This window comes from Protopterus annectens, chromosome 13.part0, assembly GCF_019279795.1.
Source record: "Protopterus annectens isolate FY-2018-M chromosome 13.part0, PAN1.0, whole genome shotgun sequence".
Classification (NCBI taxonomy): Eukaryota; Metazoa; Chordata; order Ceratodontiformes; family Protopteridae; genus Protopterus; species Protopterus annectens.
Window position 1 is genome coordinate 904,707,975 of NC_056747.1, and position 22,577 is coordinate 904,730,551.

At 45.1% G+C, this 22,577-nt stretch overlaps 1 protein-coding gene across 1 annotated transcript in view; it reads right to left on the minus strand.

Annotated features, from left to right (window-relative positions):
• Positions 1 to 22,577, minus strand: part of VAT1 (vesicle amine transport 1) — a 441,315-nt gene that overhangs the window by 68,878 nt on the left and 349,860 nt on the right. Inside the window, exon 5 of the mRNA XM_044054658.1 lies at positions 19,695 to 19,936. Coding sequence (XP_043910593.1) covers positions 19,695 to 19,936 — 242 coding nt within the window. The remainder of the gene's footprint in view (positions 1 to 19,694; positions 19,937 to 22,577) is intronic.

The window sequence follows — 22,577 nt, forward strand, 5'->3', positions numbered from 1 at the left end:
GAGACATAAAACAGAGAGAGAGGAAAACAAGAAGGAGAGAGGAAGATAAAGAGGAAGAGAAGAGGAAGACAGGATAGAGAAGAGTGGAGAGGGGAACAAACAGGAAGATATACAGAGAGAGGAAGAGGAGAGACAAGAAAGAGGATATAAAGAAGATACAAGAGAGAGACAGAAACAAGGAGGAGAGGGAAAGACAGAGAGAGAGACAAACAAGAGAGAGAAAGAGGGAAAGAGAGAGAGACAAGAGAGACAAAAGAGAGGAGATAAAGAAAAAGGGATCAGGGAGAAGAGACAAAGAGAAAAGAGAGAGAAAGAGAGAGGAGAGGAAAGAGAAAGAAAGAGAGAGAGAGAAGACAGAGAGAAAGAGAGAAGAGAGAGAAGGGACAGAGAGAGAAGAAGAGAGATAAAGACAGGAGAAGGAGGGAGGACAGAATAAGAGAAGAAGAGAAAGAAAAGAGAGAGAAAAAAGAGAGAGAGAGAGAGAAGAGGAAAGGAAGACAGAGGAAGAGAAAGAAGAAAGAGAGACACAAAAGAGAAAGAAGAGAGAGAAAGGGAATAAGGAAGAGAAGAGAGAGATATGGAAGAAGAGAATAAGAGTGAAGAAGAGTAAGAGAGAAAAAAAAGAGAGGACCAGACAGAAAAGGAAAACAGAGAGAAGAGAGAAAAAGAGAGAGAGACAGAAGAGGGAAGAGAGAGACACAGAGAGAGAGAATAGAAGAGAGAGAGAAGAAGAGAAGAACAAGGAGAGAGGAAGAAGAGAGAGAAGACAGGAGAAAGAGACAAGAGAGGAGAAAGAGACATAAAAGTGGGAGCAGAGAGGAGACAAGAGAGGATAAGAGGGAGAGAGACAAGAGAGAGAGAGAAGAGAGGAGAAGAAGGAGAAGAGAAGAAGAGAGAGAGAGAGGAGAGAGAGAGAGACAGAGAGAGAAGAGAGAGAGAGAGAGAGACAACAAGAGAGAGAGAGAGCTGGAGAAAGATAACAAGGGAAGAGGAACAGAGAGAGGAAGAGAGAGAAGACAACAAAGAGAAAAGACAGAGGGAGGAGAAAGAGACAAGAGAGGGACAACTGGAGGGAGAAGAAGAGGAAGGATCAGAAAGAGAGAGAGAGAGAGAAGAGAGGGATAAAGAGAGAGAATAGATATCAGAGAGATAAGATAAGAGAGAAATGGGAGAGAGAAGAGAGGAGAGGTGGGACAGGTATGAAAAGGGACATTTAATAGTGGAAACAAGACAGAGAAAAACAGGAGAAGACTAATAGGGGATAACAGAGAAAGGGGAGATATTTAAAAGATACAGAGGAAGAGAAGAAGGACAAGGAGAAGGATAACAAACAAGAGAGTATATTACATAGAACACCAGAAGAGAGAGACAAAGACAAACCAAAGAAAGACAGATGAATCCATGGAGCACAGAAAAACACATAGGTATAGAAAAGAAAGGAGGAGAGGAGACAGATAGAGAGAGGAGACACACACACAAGACAAGGACAGAGGACACACACAAAAAAAGAGACACACAGGAAAGAGGAAAGAAAGGAAAAAAAAAAAGGAAAAAAGGAGGAGAAAAGAGAGGAGGAAAGAGAGAGAAAGAGAAAGGAGAGGAGAGAGAGAGAAAGAAAGAAGAAAGAGAGGCGAGAGGGAGAGAAGAGAGAGGAAAGAAAGAGAGGGGGAGAGAAGAGAGAGGAGAGAAGAGAGTGGGGAAAGGGGAAAGAGAGGAGAGAGTAGAAGAGAGGGAGAGGAGAGAGAGAGAGAGGAGGAAAGAGGAAAGAGAGAGAGAGGAGAGAGGAAAAGGAGAGAAAGAGAGAGAGACGGGAGAGAGGAAAAAGAGAGAGAGAGAGAGAGAGAGAGAAGAGGAGAGAGAGAAGGAGAGAGGAGAGAGAGAGAGAAGAAAGAGAGAGAGGAGGAAAGAAAAAGAGGAGGAGAAAAGAGAAGAAAAAAAAAAAAGAGGAGAGAAAGAGAGAGAGAAAAGAGAGGAGAAGAGGAAAAGAAAGAGAGAGAGAAAGAAAAGAGGAAAGAGAAAAAAAAAGAAGAGAAAAAAGAGAAGAACACACAGAGAGAGAGAGAGAGACGACAGAGCACAAGAGAGGAACAAGGACGGAGAGAGCACACAAGACAAGGCAGGAGGAGAGACAAGACAAGCAAGACAGAGAGAGACAGGACAGACAAACAAAAGGGAAAAGAGACAAGACAAGAAAGAGGAAGACAGGAAAAGAGAGGAAAGAGGAGGAGAGAGAGGAGAAGAAAGGAGGAAAGAAGAAAGGAAAGGAAGGAGAGGAGAAGAGAGAGGAAAGAGAGAAAAAAAAAAAAAAAAAGGAAGAAAAAAAGAGAAGAAGAGAAAAGAAAAGAGAGGTAATGAAAAGAGAGAAAAAGTGAGGAGGAGGAAATAAAAGATAGGAGGAAAGAAAGTGGAAGAAATGGAGATAAAAAAAAGGAAGAGAGGGGAAAGGAGAATGGAAGGACAAAAGGACAGTAGAGACAGATAAAAGAAAATGGAAGAAAAAGAGGAAGGAAGGAAAGGAAGGCCCAATGAAAAGGAAAAGAAATAGACAAATATAGTAATAGAGGGAAAATAATAAAGAAAGGAAATGGAGGAAGAAGGAAAAAGGAGATGGATATCAAATAATGTCTAGAAAAAAAAAATCTTCAATTCACCTGAAACAAAAAAAAAGAAACAGAGAAAAAAAAAACACAGGCAGAAAGGAAAAGAACAAGGAAACAAAGAACAAAGAAACAAAAAAAAAACAGGAAACAAAAGAAAACAGCAGGAGACCCCACAGAGAGGAGAAGAAAAAAAAAAACACAAGAAAGGAGAAGAAGGAGAGGAGGAAAAAAAACAAAGAGATTGGGAGCAGCAGAGGAAGAGGAAAGGAAAGACTCAAGAAAGGAAACCTATGGACATAAAAAGATTCTGCCCAGGATGAGAGAAAACATGACTCTAACTGGAAGAACCACAGAGGAAACAGAGGAAGGAAAATGCACAAAAGGAAGGAAGTGAAGATGGAAGGAGGAAGAGGGACTGCCGACAGATGGAGACATGGATTGGAAGGAAAGGCACATTTAACAGAGAGAGCTGCACCAAGGTGAAGATGGAATGGAAGAAATGTGAGGCCAGTAAGGAATGAGGAATGGCAATTTGGATAAAGAGGTAGCCCTGGGAGGAATGGAGGGAATGGAAGATAAAGTCCCTGGGCCAATGGGTGGATGGATGGGACAGAGGAAGGAAAGAAGAAGAGGGGAGTAGGAGAAAGACAACATGGATGGATGAAAATTGGAATAGAAGAAAACATAGAGAGAAATGTGGATTGAGAGAAATGTTGCTAGAAATAGGAGATAGGAGAGAAATGAGGATATGAGAGAGAAGTAGCGAAAGCACACAAGGGTAGGACTTGGTTCCGCCCTGTTTGTTGATATACCAAACTACACACATGTTGTCTGTGTGGACTGCAATTGTCCCTACCGCAAGAAAGTCGTTGAGGGCTTGCAACGCTAAAAGCACTGCTCTCATCTCCAGGACATTTATGTGCAGATGGTACTCAACGGCTGCCACGTCCCATGAACCATCCTGCCCTGATAATGACCCCCACCCGATCAGGGAGGCATCCGTGGTGACAGTGGCTATCGGGATGGGGTACAAAGTACCTGCCTTGGTGAACCTGAGGAGATGTGATCCACCAAGCAAGATGATCTTTGCAAGTCTGTGTCACCAGAATCTGGTGACGCATAGGAAGTTGTTGGTACGACCACTGTGTGAACAGCATCCACTGAAGAAGGCGCATGTAGAATCGAGCCAGGGGAAGAAGAGTAATGGCCGCAGCCATGAGGCCTAATACCTTTAGAACCATTCTGGCCTGTACTTTCTTGTTGGCCAGAATGATCCTGACATGACTCAATGTCTGAAACTCTTTGATCTGTAAGGGTAGCTGACATCCTAACAGTGTTTAAGTTTGCCTATGAAGGTAATAGACTGGCAGGCGATAAGGATGACTTTTGAAGTTGATCGAGATGCCCAAATGAGAACAAAGATTTATTGTGTAATCCCTGGCTTGTATAAGCTGATGCCTGGTGGTGGCTGACAGGAGCCAGTCGACGAGATACGGAAACACCTGGAATCCTTGACGTCTCAGGTGAGCCGTGACCACTGCCATGCATTTGGTGAACACTCTGGGGCTGTAGTGAGACCAAAGGGCAGGGCTCTGAACTGGAAATGACTGGACCCTAGCCGAGAACGGAGAAATCTCCTGGAGCGTCTGTGAATTTTGATGTGATAGTACGCATCCTGAAGATCTATTGAGCACATCCAGTTGTCCTTCTGTAAGAAGGGCAGAATTGACTGAAGAGTGACCGTTCGGAATCGTGTCGTCCTCAGAGGCGTGTTGAGTCTGCTGAGGTCCAATATTGGTCTCCAGTCTCCGCCTTTTTGGGGACCAAAAGAACCTTGAGTAGTTTCCGGGCTCTGAATGGTCTGTTGTAACTGGCTGAATGGCTCTTTTTTTGCAGTAGTTTTGAGACTTCTAACTCTGCAATTTCCCTTAGACCGGTGGTACATCTGGAAGGGAATTTGAGGGAAAGGACTTTCCTCGAAAGGAATTATGTAACCCTTGGATATGATCGACTGTACCCATCTGTCTTGAGTGAGGGAATGCCAGGCTTCTGGGTACAGTGATAATCTTCCCCTCCCTGCCTCCAAGGAGGGACAGCCGGGCAACATCTCAGGGATGCTGAAAGGGCTTGTCAGAGAGAGGCTCTCTGTTTCCCCTGGTTTTTGGACCCCCTCTGCCTCTAGAGCGGCCTGTTGTTGTTACCCCTCTGCCTCTAGGGGTAAACTGACCACGTGAATCCGTGACTCCTTGGGATTTATGGAACCACATTTTTCCACCTTTCTGTCCTTTGGGGTAAGGTCTAGAAGGGGTGGAAAACGGACTCCAACAGCAGAAAGAGTCTTGCCCGTCCTGCTCGCACCTGGTCAAAGTTTCCTTCACCTGAGGGCCAAACAAAGCTGACCCATCAAAGGGAGAATTTGTGAAGGACGCCTTGAAGGGATCTGCAAAGTCACATAGCCGCATCCAGGCTTGGCGTCTAAGAGCCACACCTGTACCTCTTGGCTCTACTGCCCATCAGCAGCATATGATATTAGCCGCATGGAGGAGTTTGCAATGGAATTAAGGGTTCCTAGCTGCGAAGCAATTTTTCTTGAGCTCCTGCAGCTGTAGGATCCTGTACTACTTCACCCAGCTCCTTAAGGATATCCCTCTGGAGTCTGGTGAAGTGACATAGGTAATTCAGCTTAACGCATAGCAAAGGTCGCTGAGGAAAACATCCGCCACTGCATCTATCCATGGTCCTAGAGTCCTTATTAGGAGGATGGACGGGTACGGAAGGATCTGCAAGTTCCTTCTTGGTGGCAGCAGCCACCACCATGGCATCAGCGGGACACCCTTAGTGAGGAATTGCTTGTCACGGGCAGTGATAAATTTTGAAGGCCTCCTAGGGACTGGCTCTACAGAGTCAGGAGCTGCCCACGCCTTTCGGGCAATAACCTGCATAAGGGGGTCGAAAGGCGGAGACACCCAGGAGGTGGAGGGCCGAGATCCAAACGCCTCTAGGAAAACTGACTCATCCTCAGAGGGATTGTTGGTGGGCCAGTTTCCCCTCTGTTTAAGGAGTTCTAGGATGTCTGAGAAGGAGACATCCTCAGAGGGGGATCTAGGGGATCCCTCTGACTCATCAAAGTCAGTATCTGAAGTGACAGACTCGGGGAGTCTACATGTTTCCTTACAAGTCCTCTTCCTAGGAGGATCTCCAAACATCAGGAGAATCCTCGGAAGAGGGGGAAATTCCCAATGGGGAAACCTGAGGCGGAGGATCTCTGGGTCCTGTAGCAAGAGAAGTGGCAGAGATGTCAACAGGCACTATAGAGGGAGGAGCTAGGGGAACAGACTGCTGACTGATACCAGTGGCCAGCACACTCTTCATCACTCAATGCTCCTCCCAGGCAGGTCCGAGAGAACCCGTTCCGAAGAACTAGGAACTCCAGGGACCACCGAAGGGAAGTCTCAGAGGCAGATGTCGGAGCCGAGCTCACCAAGGCCGAGGCTCCAAGGGGAAGAGCTGGTTCGGACAAGGGTCCGATGCCACTCACCCCTCGGAGGAGACCATGGAAGCCCGACCACTGAATCCCTCTAAGGAAGGTCTCAAGAGGAGATAAGAGTAGAGGCTGAAGGAACAGAAGGGGTATCTGTCCTCCAGCCGTAGCAGTAACCATTCCGAAGACTCCAACTCCAAGCTCTGGGGTAGAGTTGAAGGAGGAACTGTAACGGGTGTGGACCAACAGTCGCCTGTTGAGACGGACTATGTAACATTTGGGCCAGTGCCTGTGACTTAGAGTAATCTACTGACCACTCTCTAAGTCATGGTCTGAAAGCCTGGATGACCTTGAAGATCGGCTCCGATGGCTCCGTTCGAAGGAGAGGAAGCCGAGCCGAAAGTATCGGCTCCAAGGAAGGAGACCTCGACCTCTTCCTGGAATGAGCCATCGGAACCGATGAAACTATAGACCCTGTCGGAGCAGACAACTTATCGGAGCCGACAGGTAGCTCGATGCATCGGCTCCAGCCGGAGCCGATACAGCCACAAAAGTAACGGTGTCGGAGCCGATCGGAGCCGACACTGATGCCTGTGCCACATGGTGGTCAGAACCGATCGGAGCCGACACCGGCGGTCGATGCAGAATCGGGACCGATAGCCATCCGTGCCGAGGGCTTAGTTAAGCCAGAATCGGCTCCTGCCGGAGCCGATCTCGACTCAGAAGGAGTCGGAGCCGAGGCCGCAGGCTTTGACACAGAAGCCTGGGCCTTGGAAGATTTGGCAGATTTGGATGGAGCCGACTTAGCCGGAGAGCCCTCCGCTTAAGAAGGCCCCTAAGTATCAGTTTGTTTCTTCTTTCCTGCAGGACTCTGGCTGAAGGAATGACATATAGCACAGGAGTCCTGCAGGTGAAGAGGCCCCAGGCAATACAGGCAAGAAGTGTGACCGTCTGTCAGAGACATCTTCTGACAGCACGAGTCACACTTCTTAAAGCCTGAGACCCTCTCTTTGACATGGTGAAAGACAACACACACACACACCAGTCAAAGAGTTAAATTAAATTAAATATACCAAAAGGTATAAGTAGACAAACACACACACACACCCTAACAGGGGATAGGATGGTAAAGTTTGACTAAAAAAATAAAAAGAGACAGGTAAATTTCTGTCAGAAAATCTTTAAAATTAACTTAAAACTAAAATTTAAAGGGTTTTTAGTAAAAAGGGGCTAAAATATCAAGTATTTTAATCACTTACCAGGAGCTGGTAAAAGGAGGACCTCATAAGTTTGCTGCAAACGAGATCTGGGTACTTACCGCCTTGCATCATGGGATATGGGGCTGCCTCGAGCTGGTAAAAGTGACTCTCGAGCTTAGCAAGTGCCGAGTCGGAGCCGAGGGATCGGCTCCGAACCCATCAAGCAAGAATGAAGGCGAGATTGACAACTTAACATCAAATATTTAAATTAAGGTAACAACTTGTGATGTAATGCTTCAGTGCAAGTTTACAGTGGAGTTTGCTAGGAGTGGCTGTACAGGGTTATCTACGCCACTTCAGAGCACATTTTACATTCAAATTCTCATTTAGTCCTGGTGTTATTTCTGCATTCAGTCTGAATTGCCATTTGAGCTCCCTAACTTCAAGTAGGGAGTCCGTGTCTCCAAAAAACAGAGGTATTTGTTCAAGTACAGAAAATTTGAACCCTGTGAATCCAGTGCAACTAGTACTGTGTTTTCCTAGTGCATTGCCAGGGTTATGGGATCTTACTGCTCCTAGGTGTTCTTTGATGCGGTCTGATAATTTCCTGGTTGTTTTGCCGATGTAAAATGCTGAAAGAACACAGCATCTCCCTGGAGGAATACATGTTCATGACAGTACCCCACCCCAACCTGGGCAAACTCTTCGGTATCCCGAAGATCCACAAAAATACCGAGGATCCTCCTTTCAGACTAATAGTATCCAATGTACGCACCAAAACTGAGAAAATATCGGAATTTGTTGACCACCTCTTAAACCCACTGGTGCAATCCACTAGATTCTACCTGAAAGATTCCTGGCACTTTCTCAACGAACTATCCACGGCACAACTGGACTCCCACAACTGCCTGCTAGTCACTCTGGATGTTACCTCTCTCTACAGCAACATCCCCCACCAGGAAGGGTTGGCAGCACTAAGATTGTTCCTGTCCAAATACACTCACTTCACCCTAGCCAAAATTCACACAGTATGTGAATTAACAGCCATTGTTCTCCGCAACAATTTCTTCCATTTCAACACTAATATTTTTAAACAAGTAAAAGGTGTTGCGATGGGAACGAAACTAGCTCCAGCCTTCGCCAATCTAGTACTGAGCACCTGGGAACTTGAAACACTTGTGCACCTCCCCGGGTTCAGTACAGAGGCACAGTAAACTAAACCTTAAAAAGGGCACAGTATACTCAAATCAAGGGGTGGCGTAAGCCATACAGAATCGGGCTAGGCTTAAAATTGCCTCAGGGCAGATAGCCTAGTATGAACCTATGAACCTGATTTCAACAACTGGCTTAAGTACTGGTGTCATTCAAAGGGGATCCAATGCCTGTCAGCTTGGGATGATATGCTCGACAAGCCACGATGCTTCGCTAGGGACGGCTTGCACCTGTCACCCCTGGGCTTTCGGATATTAGCAAAGGCTGTTGCTACCCCCATAGTGCCTTTTTTAGGCAAGGCTCAAAAGACAAACCCACCTCCATAGGTGTCACAAGGGATAAGAAACTAAGAGTAATGCTACTCAACGTCAGAAGTCTAAACCTCAAGATGCACGCACTCGAAACTCTCCTTAGCATGGAGAACATCGATATCTGTGCAGTAACAGAAACCTGGTTCAGGGCTCCCGAGAGCACCCCAATACTACCAGGTTATACGTCATACCATGCTTTTCGGCCCCAAAACTTGGACCGAACCACAAAAGGAGGGGGAGTATCGATATTCAAAGATACCCACACCTCCAGGTTGGTGACAAAGCATGAAGCATCAGACTATCCATGTGCAACTAACAGTGCGTAAAACTGCCTTCCAGTTTATAGCCTGCTACAGACCACCCTCCCAAACCCAGGAACCCCACTCGGCCTTCCTGAGAACACTGGAAAATATGAAGGTCTCTCCAAACACCATTATATTGGGCGATTAACTACCCAAACATACACTGGGAGCATTACTCTAGCTCCAACACCCTAGCCCAAAGGTTCCTAGAATTTATTAACTCAAATGCTATGGAACAACTTGTTACCACTCCCACAAGAGGGGAAAACATACTGGACCTGATCATCACCAACATGGGGACTCTATGCTCCAGACCAGAAGTGTATCCCTCACTGGTAAGATCAGACCATAAACTAATCTCACTGGATATTCACATCCCGACCCCACCCCTGCCCAAAAAACCACAGTGAAAAACTTCTCTAAAGCAAATTTCACACTCCTCAAAACCGAGGTGGAATCCTTCAAAGCCCCCGGGCCTGTGGAAAATAAGGCCCAGACCGCAGAATCCTTTATAACGCATTCTATCAACACCTTCAGTAATACATGGATCATGCGATCCCAAATAAAACCAAGACCCAATCCTCCAAAGGCAGACGTCCTGTCTGGTGGACCCCAGCCATAAACAAACTATACAATAGAAGGAGGAAGCTACTAAATGATAGAGCAAAATCCCAAAAAGGGAAGGCATCACTGATCAGTATTAGCAAAAAACTACGGGCACTCATAAAATTGTCTAAGGCCAGCTTAGAGAGAAAAATTGCACAGGACACCAAGGATAATCACAAGGCTTTCTTTAGTTATGTTAGGAACCTGGGTGGTAATTCCCAGATATGCTCAAAATAAGTCCAAAATGACAAAAAATACACCGAACCCGCAGACATTGCCAACCTCCTAGCTGACAGGTTCAGCGCAAACTCCCCCCCCCCCCCCACCAAAAGGGAAAATATCTATCCCAGCTGAGTGCTGCCCCCCCTGACATCTCAGATGCTCAGGTAAGAGCCGCCTTCTCCAAAGCAAAACACACAGCATCAATGGGACCAGACTGTGTCCTGGGCTGCATCCTACATGAACTCCAAGAAGAGCTAAACCCAAACATAAAACTACTGTTCAATCTCAGCCTTACTACAGGATATGTGCCCAAAGAGTGGCGTACAGCAACAGTGGTCCCTCTCCATAAAGGTGGTGCCTCAACAGATCCTGGAAACTATCGCCCCATAAGCCTGACTAGCTTGGTCTGCAAAGCTATGGAAAGGATCATCATGGACCTCATAAATAAAGATACTGGGGACCTACTGACACTGGATCCTACCCAGTTTGGCTTTAAGGGCAGATCCTGCCTCTTAAACCTGGTGTCTGTTAATTGCCAAAGACATATTGTGTCTCGTTAAATATGATAGCTAAACTATTAACTCTAAAAATGCATTAAACTTTCAATAAAATTTCCTGTTTGGACATGCTTTTGAGCCTCTTAATCTATCATGTTTTTGTGTAAAGTTCTTGTCAAGGCATTTTCCCTCACCCCTGCTCAAAAAAAAAATTCTCACCCTAAGCTCCAAATGGCCAAGCTACTCTTCTGAGTCAAGGCAAGGCATAGAAGCCCACACTGAAGTTTATCACAGAAGCCACAGTGAACCACAAAAATGGCTTAAACACTGAGGCCAAATGCTAAAAATTTATCAAGAGTGGCTCCCAAGGGGATAAGAACTGACAGACCACTCAAAGTCAGAACCTCAGTGCCTCAACACAGGCAGAATTAAGAGTCAAGACGGACAGGACTCATACCTCTCAACTGACCAGATTTTTTGCCTCATATTTTTGATATTTTTTTTCAAAAAATGTTGGTTTTATTGTAAATTATTTGCAAGTCATTGGGAACTGAAGTCAGAAAATAACAGTCACTTGAGTTTCAGACTTCATACTCTTCAGAAAAATTCATGTTACTGGAAAACCTGTTATTAACCTTCTAAGGTCGTTAGACCAATATTTAAAACGTGTCTCTATTTTTGAGCCTTTGTCCTCCCATTACTTATGGCTTTGTTCAGATTTCCTGATCTAAGAGGTTGAAAAATATGTCGGGACTACATGTCTCATACCGAAGGTGTGTGTGTCCTGCTGGCACTGCACTTGGAGGATACTAGAGGTCGATAGAGTGGGCCTTGTCTACCTCAGAGACAGAGAGGGGAGAGAACATACAAATCTGTATAAACTTTTAAGGAGTGCTTCATGGGATTCTAGTTGAAGTGAAGGTGAGCACACTTGACAGACCTGGTAGAAAGTACTGAGGATGGATATATTTCAAACATTTAGGGAGTTCATTCTTGCAGGAAAAGCTGTGCATGCTTTTCTTTGGGGGAAGTCAGCAGTTAGCATGACTCCAAGTTGGGATGCCTCTAAAGTGGAAAGATAAGGTCACCTGGGAAAAGGAGATCCAATTTCACATCCAGCCTAATTGAGCTTACTATGTCCATTTAGTCTCATCTGAAGGCAATAAGCCTTTTTGTATTAAATGGTTTCTCTGTTCTGCTGTAGTCCCATAGCCAAAAGCCCAACAATCATCAAGCTTCAGATAAATGTGCTGTGCATGGCTCCTAGAGCTGGACATGGTCTCTCTTTGGGCAGAATCTCATGGGCACAGCAGCCCTTTTTGATTTCCAAGACCTTATCTATGCTAGCAAAATCAACAATCACAGTAACAGCCAAACATACTGAAAGTGAATAATGAGTGCTGTGATCTCAAAAGACAATGAACAAAAACACAAGGCACTAGAATTCAATACTATGTGCCAGTGAACCAACACTAGCAGTATGCTGGAGATGGTCAGAACTTCTCTGCTGTTTACATGAACTACAAATAGAGAAGAAAACTACTGGCAGAAAAGTGGTAGAGCTTGGCCTGACAAAAGTGGAAAGGTTCGATTTTTTTTTTTTTGTTTTTTGTTTTTTTAAACTTCTATAAGAATCATGTGGAAGAGAGACAAAAGTAGAAAAAATATATAGCTGGATACCTTAAGAAAAAGGAAAAACAGTACTTCATGCTTCTTAAGCTCTGGAGATCTGTCTAAACTCAATGGCAGCAAACACGATAGACAGCTAGGGGTTAGAGCAGTACATACTGGGAGGGAGCTTTGGACAGTAACCTGAATGCCTGGTCAGAGCTACTCGAAGCAGCCAGACCAGCAGTCTGAAATAGAGGAACTATATAACTAACATCCACAAAAGAGTAATAGCTTGGGACCATTTAAAAGACTGGCAAAAAATATCTGGAGTGGGAGCCAGTATGGTGCAATACTGGAGAAATTGGAGGAGTGCTGCAGCCTAGGAAAGTCTGAACAGTACTAGGACCTGCAGCCTCAGTTTTACAGTTTGGCTAGAATGGCCTCACACCTGGAGACCTCTGTACACAATCTGGGTTTGACAACCAGAGGAGCAGTTTCCTTACCAGCAAATCCAGGCTCCCACAGGTTCATAGGCAACTACAAGGCTGAAGACTACTAGGTTCTTTACAAGCCTAGCTGTGCACTACAAATCATTTGTGTTTGGGGTATCATGGAAGTCTACGGGGGGGCATGTTAGGGAGTTGACCAAGGATTTGTAGGGGATGGGTGTTAATTATAATACTTCTTACTGACAGCCTCTGCCCATTCATAAAGGACATGGGGGCCAGATTGGAAGTAAATTTACTATTTCCCATCCATTTATCAATGTTTCGTTTTAAACAGGGTCAGGGATGAATTCTGTTTTATATGGACAGGGATCCTATTCTGTAACGTGGGGATCCTTTGTGGCACACATTTGTCTCTTCAATACAGATAAGGATAATTAAGATCCACAGAAGATGCTTAACAGCCTGGGAGCATTTAAGAGACTACAATTCAGCAATGTACAACCTGGAAAGGAAGAGCTGCTGACTCCTAACATGCCGCCAGAATTTTTTGGCAATTCACTATGCAACAATCCTTTGGAATTTACTACACTGGAAGTTTCACAGGTACTCCACTGTGGTGAAACAAACATGCCCACTAAGTTTCACCTACTTTCTGTGAGGTGTTCAGAGAGGAGCTCAAAAACAAACTGATTTGAGACCATGACCCTTTAGCAGAAGAACTCAACTAAAGGCACTTTAAGGAAGAAGGAAAAAAAAAAGAAGTTATGTACTTACCATAACCTTCCATGTGAGTTGTTTATCTCGCCTTTATTCTCACTGATGAGTTCGGAGCCAGTCCTCGGCTCAGACACGGCCGATAGCAAAGCTCAAGGTTTGCCAGTAGCTCGAGACCAAGCCCCTTATCCCATAATGTACTGCTGGAATGACCTCAGATCTTGTTTGCTGCGAGTAACAGTATATACATACATAAATATATACAAACATATGCATACCCTTTTATGCATTTCTATCAAGAACACTTTCCAAAGGGGAAGAAGAAATATTGAATAACCAGGATGGTACTAGCCTCTAAGTCAACAGTCAGCCAGGAGGGGGAAGGAGGGAGGGACATGAGAATAAAGGCGAGATAAACAACTCACATGGAACGTTATGGTAAGTACATAACTTCTTTATGTGAAGTAATTAAATCTCGCCATTTATTCTCACTGATGGGTAGCGTCCCTAGCACCCCCAAACCTGGGTGGCTCATGGGAGTATGCTCTTCAGTACCGTAGAACCAAAGGAAGACCTGTCCCTTGAATCCTTATCTACTTTGTAATGCGTGATAAAGGTATGAGGCTTAGACCAAGTGGCTGCAGCGCAAATACTGTCAAGGGGCAATTTAGCTTGAAAAGCAGAAGACGTAGAGATGGCTCTGGCAGAATGAGCCTTAGGTTTGTGTGTTAATGGCATGCTTGCATTTTCATAAACAAAGGATATACAATCGGATAACCATTTAGATAAGGTGGTTTTAGCCACTGGATTGCCTTTTCTTGCTTCTGAGAAGGATACAAAAAGTTGGTCTGATTTTCTAATATCTTTAGTTCTGTCAAGATAAAATCTGAGCTGTCTGTGAACATCAAGTTTGTGCAGCATGTATTCCAATTTGCTAGAGTTGTTGGGAAAGAAGACTGGCAACTCAATGACCTGATTGATATTTGACTCCGAGCAGACTTTAGGTAAAAATGAGGGGTTTGTTCTGAGAGATACTATCAGCATGGAAAATCATGTGGGGTGGTCTGATAGATAATGCTTGAAGTTCTCACACACTGTGGGCAGAAGTAATGGCCACAAGAAATATTGTTTTCCAGGATAAAAATTTGAGATCACAAGAAGATGCTGGTTCAAAAGGAGGAAGAATAATTTGAGAAAGCATAAGGTTTAAATTCCAGAGAGAATAGGGAATTTTGATTGGGGGTCTCATATGAAGAACGCCTTTAAGAAAAGTCTTAGACAATTTATGGCCCATAACATTTGAGCCACCAAACCCAAAGTGAAAATTTGAGATGGCAGCTAACTGAACTCGAACTGTAGCAGCTGCTGCCCCTTCCTTAAAAGTTTTTGTCAAAAATTCTAAGATAGAAGATAGCGGAGCTCGGAAAGGGTCAATGTTCTGCGTGTTGGCCCAAATTGAGAACCTTTTCCATTTACTGCCATATAATTTCCCGGTAGATGGCTTGTGAGAAGACAAGAGAATTTGTCTTGTATCTTCTGAAATTGAATGAAACCTGGCAATTCGGGGAAGTGGATTAGCCAAGCAGTCAGTTTCAGGGAGTGCAGTGAAGGATGAAGGTCCCCTGACAGGTGCATCAGAAGGTCCGGAACTGGGTCCAGGATCCATGGTTCTTCCAACAGATGATGGTGGGGAAACGGAAACCAAATCTGTTGAGGCCAGTAGGGGGCTATAACAGTCCTTCCCAGCAATTTTGCTTTCTGTAAAAATCTGGGTATTAATGGGAAGGGTGGAAATGCATAAAGGAGACCCGGGGGCCAATCGTGTAAAAGTGCATCTCTCAGGGATGACAGGGGGGTAGTATTAGGGCAAAGTAGCTTCTGCATTTTGAACTGATGTGGCTGGCAAAAAGGTCGGAGCAAGGCTGGCCCCATTTGCGGAAAATCAACTCCGCAACCTGTTGTTTGAGAGACCACTTGTGAGGGAGCAATATCGCCCTGCTTAGCTTGTCCGCTGGATTTCCCCGGGATGTTCGTTGCTAACAGAAAACGCTGGGATGACATAGCCCGGGCTTCTCGACAAAGAGGGTAAAGACTTGGTTCTGCCTTGTTTGTTCAAGTACCAGACTACTGACATGTTGTCCATCTGAATTGCAATAGTTCCTAGAGGGAGAGAGTCAAGTACTGCAACGCTGGAAGCACTGCTCTCAACTCTAAAATACTGATGTGCAGATGTGATTCTTGATCTGTCCATGTGCCTTGGGCAGTCTCTCCCTGAAAATGCCCCCCTATCAGGGAAGCGTCCGTGGTCACAGTGGCTACTCGGGGGGGGGGGGGGCAAAGGGTCTTCCGAATGTGACATGAAAAGACGTCAACCACCACCGAAGGTCTCTCCTGCAAGAATCCGTGATGAGAATCATGTGGTGCATCGGTAGTTTCTGGTAAGACCACTGAGCGAAGAGGAGCCATTGAAGAATTCGCATGTGCATCCTTGCGAGTGGTATAGCCAGTATTGCTGCCACCATCAAACCTAGCACCTTCAATACCTCTCTGCTGCTGTAGCTTTGTTCTCTGACACCAGTGAGCTGACGTTTTTGCGGAGAAGAGAGACTCTTTCGACAGGGAGACGTAGAGTGGTAGTTCAGGTATCTAACTCTGCTCCTAAAAAAAGGTATGCTGCGATGGCGATAAGGCAGACTTTTCCAAGTTGATTGTAATGCCTAATTGATGGCAGAGTGTCTTGTGCTGCCAGAGTCAATTGATGCCTGGTGGCAGCAGTGAGGAGCCATTCATCTAGGTATGGAAACACCTGGAATCCTAGACGTCTAAGGTGAGCCGTGACCACTGCCATGCATTTGGTGAACACTCTAGGGGCTGTAGTGAGACCAAAGGGCAGGGCTCGAAACTGGCAATGATTGGCTCCCAGCCGGAAGCGCAGATGATCTCTGGAGCATCTGTTCATCTTTATGTGATAGTACGTGTCCTTGAGATCTATGGAGCACATCCAATTGCCTTTCCCTAGGAAGGGAAGAATGGAATGAAGTGTGACCATTTAGAACTTCTCTTTCTTTATGAACTGGTTAACTTTGCTGAGGTCCAAGATAGGTCTCCAGTCCCCTGTTTTCTTTGGTACCAAAAAGAATCTTGTGTAAGTTCCGAATCCAACTTGGTCTGCTGGGACTGGTTGGATGACTCTTTTTCTAGCAATCTGTGGAGCTCTACGATTTCTTGTTCCCCAAGATTGGGTGGAACATCTGGGATTCTCTTTACAGGAATGAGAGGAGAAAAGAACGGTATGAAATATCCTCTGGAAATGATGCTTTGTACCAAAGTATCTGATGTTATGTTTAGCCAGGCTTCTGGGTACAAAGACAAGCGACCCCCCGACTGCCTCCAGAGCTGAACAGTCGGGGCCCCACTGGTAGGGTTGACCGGAGAACTGACCCCTGTCACCCTACTGCTGCGGACCCCCTCTGCCATGGGGGCAGCGTCTTCCATTATAACCCCCTCCTCGGCCTCTAGAGGGGGTTTCTCCACGTGTGTCCTGAAAGGCTCCCTGTGCTTTTCAGAACCAAATTTTCCCTCCCCTAGGGCCCTTGGGGTAGGGCTGAGTAGGGGTCAAAAAACGGACTCCCAATGGCAGATAAGGTCTTGCCTTCCTGCTCACACCTAATTAAAGTTTCCTTTACTTTGGGCCCAAACAGTGATGAGCCATCGAATGGGGTATTAATAAAGGAAGACTTAAAGGGTTCTGCAAAGGAACAGAGACGCATCCAGGCTTGTCTTCAAAGAGCAATGCCCGAACTAGCAGCTCTACTCAAACCATCAGCTGCATAGGATATGAGACGTATCGACGAGTTTACCACTGATTTTAGGGTAGCGAGCTGGGGGTCGACTTTTGTCGTCCACCCCTGAAGCTACCGTACCTTGGAGAGTATCTCCTAGCTCTTTCAGGAGATCTCTCTGTAGTCTCGTAAAGTGGGTTAAGTAGTTCAGTGATCGCAGAGAAAAAGTCGCTGAACTAAACATGCGCTTCCCATATCTATCCATGACCCTAGAATCTCTGTTAGGGGGATGGATAGAGGTGGATGTCTCAGATACTTCCTTTTTGGTGGCTGCAGCTACCACCATGGCATCAACAGGCACTCCCTTTGTCAAAAATGGCTTGTCCACTAGGGAAGACATGAATTTACTGGGCTTACAAAGAACAGGTTCCATGGCCTCTGGTGACTCCCACGCCTTACGATAAATCAGTTCCATGAGCTCGTCGTAAGGCGGAGACATCCAAGAAGTGGAAGGTTGAGACCCAAAAGCCTTCAAGAGCACGGACTCATCCTCAGTAGGGGTCTTGGACTGCCAATTGCCCCTCTAAGTATCTCTAGTATCTCTGCAAAGGAGATCTACTCAGAGGGGGATCTAGGGGACCCTTCTGACTCATCTAAGTCAGATGTCAAAGACTCCTGTGGGGAGTCTAAGTGCCTCCTCTTGCACAGTCTCTTCCTGGGCACCTCCTCAGTGGGGGGAACTAGGGAGGTCTCAGAAGAGTAGGGGATGCCCTGTGGGGGTACCTGCGGCTCGGGGTCTCTACGCTTAGAGGGACCGATAGATGAAGAAGCAGACACAGGAGCTTGAAGGGAGAGGGAAGGCTGAACCGATGCTGACGTTGTCTTTGGAGACAAAACTCTCCTCATAGCATCGAAGGCATGATAGCTCAGACAGAAAGGAGTGGACGGACCCGACAGTACAGTCCGATCCTCCCGCACCGAAACCCTGGGCTCTAAGCCCGAGGTAGGAGCCGAGCTCATCCGAGCCGAAGCCCCGAGAGAAGAGTCGGCACAGACAAATCGGTTCGACTATCCTCCCCAGACCTGACGGGAGAGCGTCGGCTCCTAGAGTCCTCAGTTGGCGCCGAGGACATCTGAGTAGATGGAGCCAATAACACCGGTGCGGGTATCGGCTCCAAGGGTTCGACAACCATCGGCTCAGTTCCCTTCGGCTCCAAGAGTCCAGTACGGCTCGGAGAAGGAGTAGACAAATCCGGTTCCATGCTCTTCGGCACCGACGAGCTGGTCGGGGCCGACAACAATTTGGCAAGTCCTGGTGCCTGTAAATGCTTCTCTACTAGCCGATCCATGTCCAAATCTGAAAGGCTGACTGAGGACTTAGCTGAATGCACCGAAGGTGCTGACTGGAGCAGAGAGGAAGAAGGAACTTCAGAGACTGGCTCCAAAACAGAGAGCTGGCTCCGAATCAAAGGTGCACTTGGTTCGGAGGTCTGTGGAACAGATGACTCTCCTAATGAAATTTCTGTCTTTTTTGTCACTTTGTCTGAAGATCTGGAGTTTGAGGATTTGGAGGACGAGCTAGTACCCGCATGGCTACTCAAAAGGATTGCTGTAGCAATCCCCTGTCCATTAGCTTCCTCCTTCTCTCCAACAGGACTCTAAGAAAAGGAATGGCAAATGCTGCAAGTGTCTTGGAGGTGCTTAGCCCCCAGACAGTAGACGCATTGAATGTCAGTGACGGACATTTTATGCCTACAATTTGGACATTTTTTGAATCCCGATTTTGGATGGGATTTCTCCTTTTCATCTGACATAGTAACAAACAGCAAACTGAAAAGAGTAAAATAGAAAAGTCCTTACTCACTTATAAAGATCCACAAACTACTAAGCCTAAACCGGGCACTAACTATAACAATATGATTACAGATTACAAATATAGGGCTGACAGGCCCACAGAGAACAACCCTGACTATTAGAAAGACTAATAAGAGTAAATAGGGCTAAAGGCCCACAGAAACCAAGAAGCCAACAGGGCACTAACTATTTAAACTGTTTAAAACTACATAAATTATAGATTATATTAATAAACAACATATTAACACACAACTATTTTAGTAACAAAAAGTAAAGTTTTTTTTTTATACACTTGCTGTTATTTTTCCCACAAATGGTCTGAGCTAGCTGGATCAGAGAGATCTCTCTTGCCCCGGCAAACTAGATCTGAGGTAATTCCAGCACTGCATTGTGGGATAAGGGGCTTGGTCTCGAGCTACTGGCAAACCTTGAGCTTTGCTATTGGCCATGTCGGAGCCGAGGATCGGCTCCGAACCCATCAGTTAGAATAAACGGCGAGATTTAACAACTTCACATCTATCATTAGACTCATAGTATTAAAAATTTGCACATTAGGAAAAATATTGTCTGTGGATTTAAAAGAATCTGATGGGGAGAATACATGCAGCAAACCTGCAAAGTCCTATTACCATCTCTAGCTGCCAATTTGTTAAATGGTCCGCAGTAGAAAGAGAGCAGGGCTGAACAAAATCTATACTTGCCAGTATGTCAAAAAGCAGCAAGCAGATGAAAGACAAGTGGCAATTGAGTATGAAAGAAGTACTACACAAAGTAAGCAGTAAAAGGTCATCAAGCTAAACAGGAACACAACACAAGATCAAACAAAATGAGGGCAATACCACAGAAGGACTAACCTGTTCAAATGGCCAGGTGGAGTCTATTCTAGGCTTGATCTTGCCACTCTGGTACAATTCAAACAGCTTAGCTACGACAGCAGATATTAGCTCGGTTTCTTCATCAAGGTAGCCAAGATGGAAGCCACATACAGCCTTGTTGGAATGAATAAGCTGTACAGCATTGATACTGAACTGATTCCACCATGTCTTTGCTATGGCTACCAGGTTTTTCTTTTGGCCAGTTAGCAAATTTGCAGCACCTAGACAAAAACAGAAGCGTGTCAGCTACATTGCATGTTTTAAAACCAGATACAGCAAACTAACTACATTACATGCATTTACTAAATGCTGCAACTAAATATTTACTTGTACCACCCTTTTTGGCTGATTGGAAGCCGCCTAAGAACAAAGTAATCATGGTGGCAGCAGGTAACTATATGAGTTGCATCTGTAACAGAACCCGAAAAGTTTAGAGAGTCCATCTTATTCACACAGGTAGGGCTATCAGAAGTTCAGAAAGGCCTCACTAAATTTCCCTTATCTTACAGTTCTTCTGATATGCTGCTGATTGAATGAAAGCCATATTTTTTCAGAATGTACAAGCACAAGAATGCTTTGTTGACCAGCAAGGAGTAAATCTCTAAATGAAAGTTAACTGAATCAAAAAGCTAAAATGATGCGGCATACATGCAAGATAACTACAAGTTTTGCAATTCCTGAAAGACAGTAATTCAGCATGTAGTGCTACATAATGAGTGTGTTTGAGGGGAAGCAATTTCAGGTTCCGGACACTTTAAATCTTCTGGGACAACAATGCAGACCTCTGTGTGCTGACTGCTACCTACACTGTTTTATTGCCACACCTGGATTGCCATACAGCCAGGGCTTTCCTGACGACCGACCCACCTTCAGTTAGCATCCCAACTTGAAGTTAAAATAATTTCAGGCATTTAAAGGTTTTGCTTCCAAACATGAACTAAAAAAATGGTTTACTGGTGCAAAAGCCTGTAAAAACATTCACCTTAACTTCTAGCAGCCACAATACCTCCAAATCCCCATCTACACAATGGTGCTTTTCACCTAAGTGTTACTATCACAGCACATTCACAATGAAATATGATATTAACCATTAACAAGCAAAAAGGAAGTTGCATACTCACCATAACATTCCATTTGTATTGTCCCTTTTCTAGCTTTAATGGAACCATATCTGCTAAGCCTTAAAGAATATCATAAGAGAGGAGTGTTTTGCCCGTTCCTTCAAGGACCGGGGGATGGAGGTAGGGGAGTAAAGAATAAATGAAAATGGACAACACAGATGGAACGTTATGGTGAGTACATAATTTTTTCATCTGATGTCAATTTTCATGTTATACTTGACATATGGGGCAGAGTACCCAGCTACTTTATACCTTGGGAGGACTCATGGAAGGATATTCCCGAGCACCACTGAACCAAAGGATGCTCTTCCCCTACAGACCAAATCCAATTTGTAATGAGTAATAAAGATATGGGAAGAAGCCTAAGTAGCTGCTGCACCGATATCATCCACTGAAGCTATAGACTGGAAAATTGCTGAAGTGGAGACAGATCTTGTAACATGTGCTTTAACAGGCCTAGGTAAGGCAATTTTTCTTGTCACAGATAAAGGAAATACAATTCTTGAGCCATCTGGAGAAGGTCACCTTGCCGACAAACAATTGGTTAGATTTCCTCAAGTCTTTTGTCCTGTGAAGGTAAAAGTGTATTGTCTGTGAACATCTAGCAAATGTCAACAGTATTCACACCTCTGTTCGAAAAATTTGGAAATAAATACCAGCAAATTACTTGCCCGATTGATTAGACTCTTGACACTACTTTAGGTAGGAAGGTGGGATTTGTTTGTAAGGAAACTGTTCTTATGAAAGATCAACTCAGGTTTACATGATAAAGCCTGAATTTCGGTTATTACCACCAAGAATGTTTTCCATGACAAATACTTCAGATCACAGTCTGCAGATGGTGCGAAGGGAGAATGTACAACAGTTTGCAACACTAGGTTTAGGTCCCAAGGTGGGGTAGGATCTTTGAAGGAGGTTTCAGCAAAAGTGTCCTTTTTAAAAATGCCTATGAGAAGCCCAGGAACATTCTTCCAAACCATCATGGAAATTTGAAATTGCTGCTACCTGTACTGTGTTTGTAGGAGAAGCTCCTGCATTGAAGAGAGAAGCTAAGACCTCCAATATTACTAAAAGAGGTGGAAAAGGGATCAACATCCCTTTCACGTGCCTAAATGGTAAATGTTTTCCATTTACTATTATACAGTTTCTGTGTAGAAGGTCTAGGAGAATTTGGCGTATTGGGGAAGAAAGGTTAAGATGCCTGGCCACTAGTGGAACTGAAGGAATCATGCTGTCAACTTGAGGTTTAGAATGTCTGGGTGAACTAGCCCATCTGGATGGCACAGAAGGTCTGAAGCAGAGTCCAAAGTGGTTGAATCAGATAAGGCCAAAAAAAGGGGAACCATCTGTTGTGGCCAAAATGGGGCAATGTGGATTACTTTGCTCTTCAACCAGAGTGTTTTCCGTAAGAATTTTGGGATTATAGGTATTGGTTGAACAAGTGTACAGGAGACTGCAGTCGGGCCAAGTGTGGAGAAGTGCATCTCTTGGTGACATTCCCAGAGGGGGAATCAGGGCAAAGTAGTCATGGCACTTGCTGTTTAGGAGAAGTGAAGAGGTCGCAGCAAAGCTGGCTCCCAATGACAGAAAATCTCTGCCATCACTTCTGGATTGACAGACCACTCGTGAGGCTGGAGAATACATCTGCTTAGCTCGTCTGCTATCGCAGTGGAACTCCTCGAAATGTGGACTGCTATCAGAAAGTGGATGGAAGAGATCACCCACTGCTACACTGATTGTT